The sequence below is a fragment of the Ipomoea triloba genome, chromosome 10, assembly GCF_003576645.1.
Source record: "Ipomoea triloba cultivar NCNSP0323 chromosome 10, ASM357664v1".
NCBI lineage: Eukaryota > Viridiplantae > Streptophyta > Magnoliopsida > Solanales > Convolvulaceae > Ipomoea > Ipomoea triloba.
The window spans coordinates 13,867,076-13,874,108 of NC_044925.1; the positions used below are offsets into that span (position 1 = coordinate 13,867,076).

At 38.0% G+C, this 7,033-nt stretch overlaps 1 protein-coding gene across 1 annotated transcript; it reads right to left on the reverse strand.

Moving 5' to 3' along the window:
- Positions 1-633: 633 nt before the first annotated feature.
- On the reverse strand, positions 634-4,828 carry LOC116033168. The gene is made up of 7 exons (XM_031275927.1): positions 4,586-4,828; positions 4,239-4,325; positions 2,602-4,172; positions 2,267-2,506; positions 1,945-2,143; positions 1,315-1,785; positions 634-1,236 (listed from the first exon to the last, which is right to left on the reverse strand). Exons 1-7 carry the CDS (start codon positions 4,826-4,828, stop codon positions 634-636), a joined length of 3,414 nt encoding a protein of 1,137 aa, XP_031131787.1.
- Positions 4,829-7,033: the final 2,205 nt, after the last annotated feature.

Below are 7,033 nucleotides of genomic sequence, written 5' to 3' on the forward strand. Positions count from 1 at the left end.
GGATCTTTAGACCTTGTGATTGGCCCAACTGGTACTCTTAATGGATCTTTAGACCTTGTGATTGGCCCAACTGGTACTCTTAATGGATCTTCAGTAGTTTGGGTTACATTATCCTCCCCTTCTTGAAAACGATTCGTCCTCGAATCTACATTATCCTCCCCTTCTTGAAAACGATTCGTCCTCGAATCTGTGCAATCATATGGGGACAAGTCTGAAACATTGAAAGTAGAAGAGACATTGTATTCTCCTCTAAGATCAACCTTATAAGCGTTGTCTCCAATCCGTGATATAACTTGAAACGGGCCATCTCCATGTTGGTTCAACTTAGACTTTCTTTCGTGCAGAAAACGATCTTTGTGCAAGTGAATCCACACCCAATCACCAGGCTCAAACGTGATCTTTTTCCTTGTCTTGTTCACTCGAGCAGCTATTTGTTCGTTCCTTCTTTGTATTTGTTCTTTGACTTTAACGTGCATCTCCTTGATCTTCTTGGCATGTTGTTCCCCATCTAAGCTATCCTGCAGATTGTAAGGTAAAGCAAGTAAGTCTATAGGAGATAATGGATTGAAACCATACACAACTTCAAAAGGAGACATGTTAGTGGTTGAATGTATTGCATGATTATAAGCAAACTCAACGTGAGGCAAACTCAACTTGGGATAAGGTTCTATTAACGACTTCTGTTTGTCCATCCGTTGGAGGATGACAAGTAGTAGAAAATAGCAACTTAGTCCCAATTTTAGCCCATAGAACACGCCAAAAGTGGCTAAGAAATTTAGTATCTCTATCAGAAACAATAGTCTTAGGGATGCCATGCAGTTTGACAATCTCAGCAAAGAAAAGATTAGCAATATGAGTTGCATCATCAGTTTTAGTGCAAGCAATAAATCTGGCCATCTTACTAAAACGATCAACTACAACAAAAATGGAATCTTTTCTCTTAGAACTCATAGGTAACCCTAGAACAAAATCCATTGAAATGTCAAGCCATGGGCCACTAAGAACAGAGAGTGGTGTGTAAAGCCCCTGGGGAAGTGATTTAGACTTAGCATGGTGACATGTAGTACAATTATTGACAAAAGTCTCAACATCTTTTTTCAATCTAGGCCAATAGAAGTGTTCATGCAATGCATCATAAGTTTTAGAGATACCAAAGTGTCCCATAAGACCACCTCCATGTGATTCAGAGATCAAACTCACACGCAAGGAACAATTAGGAATGCACACTCTATTTTCCTTAAACAAAAACCCATTTGATAAGTAAAACTTTCCAAAAGGAGATCGTACACAAGAGGTGTAGATCTCTCAAAACACTGTATCACTAGCATAGAGAGACTTAATGAAATCAAAACCAAGAAACTTAGCATGTAAAGTAGCAAGTAAAGTATATCTCCTAGATAAAGCATCAGCCACTTTGTTTTCCGTACCTTTCTTGTAGGCAATTTTATAAGGAAAAGCTTTAATGAACTCGAGCCATTTAGCATGTATCTTATTCAACTTACCCTGGCCTTTCAAATGTTTTAAGGCCTCATGATCAGTGTGTAAAATAAAGTCTTTAAACCATAAATAATGTTGCCATGTTTCCAAGGCTCTTATAATGGCATAAAGTTCTTTATCATAGGTGGGATAGTTTAGTGTTGTGCCACCCAACTTCTCACTAAAATAGGCAATGGGGCGTTTATCCTGCATCAGTACAGCACCGATTCCAATGCCAGAAGCATCACATTCTAGTTCAAAAGTTTTATCAAAACAAGGCAAAACTAGAACTGGAGCGGTGGTGAGTTTCTGTTTCAATGTAGCAAAAGCTTGTTCTTATTTAGGCCCCCATTTGAAGATGGTGTCTTTCTTAATCAACTCATGCATAGGGGCTGCTATGGAGCTGAAATCACGAGCAAACTTTCTGTAAAAACCTGCTAGCCCAAGAAAACTACGTAAGTTAGATACATTAGTTGGCGTTGGCCAACTTGTGATAGCTTCAACCTTTTTTGAATCCATGGTCACACCTTCTATACTGACATGAAATCCTAAAAACTCAACACTCTCAGACATAAAAGAACACTTCTCAAGATTGGCATACAACTGTGCAGCCCTAAGTTCAAGAAAGACTAATCGAAGGTGTTTCAAGTGTTTTTCTTGTGACTTGCTATAAATCAGAATATCATCAAAGTAAACACCAACAAAATTACCAATAAATTTCCTCAAAACATGGTTCATAAGTCTCATGAATGTGCTAGGGGCGTTAGTTAAGCCAAAAGGCATGACTAACCACTGATATAAACCATGCTTTGTTTTGAAGGCAGTTTTCCACTCATCATATAAACCATGCTTTGTTTTGAAGGCAGTTTTCCACTCATCACCTTCTTTCATCCTGATTTGATGATATCCTCGTTTCAAATCCACTTTGCTAAAGTACTTAGCTCCATGCAGTTCATCAAGCATATCATCAAGTCGAGGAATGGGAAATCTATGTTCATCAAGCATATCATCAAGTCGAGGAATGGGAAATCTATACTTAATAGTTATATTGTTAATTGCACGACAATCAACACACATTCTCCATGTACCGTCTTTTTTGGGACAATGAGAACTGGAACGGCACACGGACTCAAGCTTTCTCGAATATGGCCCATCTCAAGAAGCTCTTCAACCTGTTTCTGGATCTCCCTTGCTTTTATGGGACTGGTTTTGTAAGCTGGTCGGTTTGGCAAAGTAGATCCGGGGATGGTTTTGTAAGCTGGTCGGTTTGGCAAAGTAGATCCGGGGACAAAGTCGATTTGAGGTCGGTTTGGCAAAGTAGATCCGGGGACAAAGTCGATTTGATGCTCAATACCTCTAAGTGGTGGGGGGACAAAGTCGATTTGATGCTCAATACCTCTAAGTGGTGGCAATACAAAGTCGATTTGATGCTCAATACCTCTAAGTGGTGGCAATCCTTTTGGCATCTCTTTAGGGAATAAATCTGAAAAATCAGCAAGCAATTCATCAATAGAGGCATTACGAATACATGATTCAGAGTGTAACAAAAGAGAAGAATCAAAATCAGAGGTAAGCTTATGAATGAAAAGTAAGTGAAACGTATCTCCCCTTCTTATTGCCTTCTTAATCTCATTTTTTGTTGCAAAAAGAGAGGGTTGATGTGGTGTTTCCTTTGCTGGTTTTGGAGATGAAAATGACGTGGAAAGGGAGATTGGAGGAGGTGGGGGCTTCGATTTTTGACAGGGGGAAGATGGAACTGATTTCGCCTCTCTTGACACCTTCCTTGATTTCGATAGTATTTCTTCCACCTGTTTAGGAGCCAAAGGAGATAAGACATATCTAGCTCCATCCATGTGAAACATATAAGTGTTCGTCATTCCATCAAAGTTGATTTTTCTATCAAATTGCCACGGTCGACCTAACAACACATGAGCAGCCTGCATTGGGACAATATCACACAAAATTTCATCCGAGTAAATGTTAATAGATAAAGGAATAAGAGCCTGTTTGGTTACTCTAACTTCTCCTACATCGGTTAACCATTGCAAACGATAAGGATTCGGGTGATCAAGCAAAGGTAATTGAAGAAATTTAACCATAGCTACACTAGCCACATTTGTGCAACTTCCAGAATCTATTATCACAGTACAAGCATTCCCTCTAATTGACCCTTTAGCATAAAAGATATTTTCTCTTTGGGACTCATCTTCTTTTAAGGGGTGAACACTCAAGACCTTCTTAACAACAAGAGTATGAACATACTCACTATCAGCATATTCAGAATCAAAATCTAGAGGTAAGGATGGTTCCTCCTCAACATGTTCATTGGGGGTTTCAAAATTGTCACAAACTTCATCCTCAGACTCATATTCAAGGCAAGAAGCAAATTTTTCAAATTGTTTGGTTATATTAACTATCCTCTTGTTAGGGCAATCACGAGCCAAGTGACCTCTTCCGTTACATCTATAACAAATCAATTCTCTATCACGTTGAGGTCTCATTGCCTCATTTACCGTTTCTTTACCTTTGTCTCGCGAATCATCTCTTGGGAGAGGACGCTCATCACGCCTTTGAGGGGTAGAACGAGTGTTGTTCCATCTTGATGTACCATTGTTGGGATTGTAAATCTTCATCTCTTTGATTTTTGCTTCAGATTCACGTGCAGCATACAAGGCATCATCAAGGGTGTCATATCTCTAAGTACTCATTCCCCACCGGATGTCTTTGTTCAATCCATGTAAGAAGCGAGCAACAGTTCTTGCCTCTTCCTCATGTATGCCCCCTTGTTCAAGTAAAATATTGATAGTTCGGTGGTACTCATCAACTGACATGGATCCTTGCACAATTCCCTGCAATTTTCTTTCAAGATCATAGAAAAAAGATTTAGGGCGAAAGGTTAGGCGCATATCGTCCCTTACTTGAACCCAAGATTCATAGGGAATAAGATCAGCAACTCTCTCTCTATTTCTTTTTTGCCACCAAGATACTGCATACCCCTTAAAGGATGTAGCAACTAGTCTAATTTTTGTGAGATCAGAATAGTGCTTTAAATCAAAAAGTGTTTCAACAACATTCTCCCATTCTATATACTCAGTAGGTCCTTTCTCACCAGAGAAGTCAGGAATTTCAAGTTTAATGTTCCTAACTCCTCATTAGGTTGTTGAATCCTTTGACATCTAGGATCCACTCTCCCTATTGGTGGCAATTGTCGCTCATCAGTGTGTGGTCGTTGCACTTGCTGTGAGCGTTGTTCCAAATTAGTTATTCGTGTGAGTAACCCGTCCATGGTGAAGGTTAGAGCATCTATTTTTTGTTCTAATGTTAGGGGTGGGTTTGGAACTTGTTCAGCCATCTGTAAGGGAAAAAAAATCTAAAAACAAGAAGATGTGTGAGTAGTCATGTTAGTGAAACCAAAAAGTTGGCTCGCTCCCTCACTATTCTCAACTCATGGGTAAAAGGTGGATTATATGGCTCAGGAGGTACGCTACACACTCTTACAAACACACACTCCACTCGTGTATCGCTCAGGGTGGCAGATACTCTCACAAGCCTTTTTCCAAAAAGGAAAATTTCTAGTCCTAAACTCAAGTTGATATGGATTCAACCTCAAAGTTCAAGAAGCGTACCTTGGAAAACTTCACAAGCCTTTGAGAGTAAGGGTGTATCGAGAGGTAGGTAATAAAATTGAGAGCAAGAAGCAAAGAAAAAGGACAATACAAGCAAAGAAACTAAGCAAGATTTGAAAGAAAAATGAGAGTAAAGAAAGGAGTATGGCAGAAAGGTATGCAAGACCAATATCAGAAGGTAGACACAAATAGAATGTAACAGGGTTCAAGTGTACCACAACCAAATAGGAATCAAGAACTCCTTCCGACCTTATACTTTTCCCCTTCCTTTTCCCTCCAAGATTCTCCTACCAACCAGATTCTTTCCCCAACCTTATTCTTTCTCTTTTGTTTGTTTGTTTGTTTGTTTGTTTTTTTAACTTTCTTGATTTTTTTTTGATTTTTTTTTGATTTTTTTTTGATTTTTTTAATACTATCCTCCAAATAAGTAATTAAAATTTCACAAAAAAAAAAAATTCGGACCAAGAGGATCAACACAAGTTCTTCAAACAATTTTGGGATGTGTGGGATTTCATTGATATTGGTTGTGGAAAAATTGAAAAACTATTTTGAGATAGTTTTTCAAGAAACTCAAGAACGAATGTCAAGATTCAATAACACAATCAAGAATGCAAGATTTTTTTTTTTGGGTTTTGTGATATATATAAGACAAGAAAAGTGAGATAGGAATGATGTGTTTTTTTTTTCTTTTTTTTTTTGACAAAACATAGGAAACCTAGGGAACCAAATTTGTAATGATTATGAGATAAACCTAGGCTCTGAATACCAAATTGATATGAACCTAGTCCAAGGTTCAAATAAAGATGGAGTATTGTCCTAAGAAAGCTCCCAAAGTAAGGATAGAGATGGATCGAAATACCTTAGACCTTACAAGAAACCCTTAGTCTCGAATCCTCAAAGACTTAGAAGAATCCCATTGTAGCTTCAAGTACCTCGATGATGCAATCTTCAATCAACTAGAGTCGGATCTAGTTTCCTTCGATTCAAGAACGAGTCCACGAACCTAAATCTAAGGTTGAAGAAAGAAAGATTGATTCGAGTCCACGAATCAATTTGCTAGTTGAGTCCACGACTAGCCACTAATTGAGTCCACAATTAGCTATAAGGTTTCTTACACAAGTGTAAAGAAAAACTTAAGAATTTTATTGAATGAAAGCGTGTCTTAGACTGATATGATTGTTCCCTATTTATAGGTATAGGGACATCATTATAATCCTAAATATAATGGGAAAAAGAATCCTAAACCTAATCTAGAAAGCAAGTAAAGATACCAAAAATAATAGGGCTGATTTGGGCCTAACTTAATCCCCAAAATCAGCACTTAAACAATTATAAAAAGCCTTGAGTTCTTCTACATCTTTTACAATTGGGCTTGAATTGGATTTCCACCATCTTTGAACATAACCAATGAAGAGTTGTCTTAATTGTTTGGACTTAGACATTGTGATTGGCCCAACTGGTACTCTTAATGGATCTTCAGTAGTTTGGGTTACATTACAGTTGTTTCCGATTTCAAAATTCCCTTGAAAATCAAATTTCATTCATGTGGGGGATTGTTGGAAAAATAGCACTAAAATGGCATTTAAGTTGCCATTTTGTGGTACAATTTAAAGTGGGGTCCATAACCGATTTGGGTCGGGTCAAAGTGGATTCGGGTTATTCGTAGTGAGACGAAGAGATCCATATATTGTTGATAGACGCCAAAAGTACCTATTTATCTATAAGTTATTAAGTTGATTTCTTGCTAAAAATAAGTCTTAGAGAGTGCAATTACGTGTTTGTATGCTATTTTACTAACAAATTGCAAATGAGTTCTGTGTGGAGTGTTTTGAAGAATTTCCATAGGAATGAAGGCTGAAATCAACCGAAAGAGAGCATAAACCATTGAAAGGAAGAATCAATCCACATGGGAACACACGAAGACCAAACCG

Bases quoted from the DNA above. Each gene is read 5' to 3' on its own strand.
- LOC116033168 (XM_031275927.1), bottom strand. From the start codon at position 4,828: ATGGCTGAACAAGTTCCAAACCCACCCCTAACATTAGAACAAAAAATA. The intron at 4,173-4,238 runs GCAAGAACTGTT...ATGAGTACTTAG, and splicing joins GGGGCATACATGAGGAAGAG to AGATATGACACCCTTGATGA. The intron at 1,786-1,944 runs GTATCTAACTTA...ACATTGAAACAG, and splicing joins GTTGGCCAACGCCAACTAAT to AAACTCACCACCGCTCCAGT.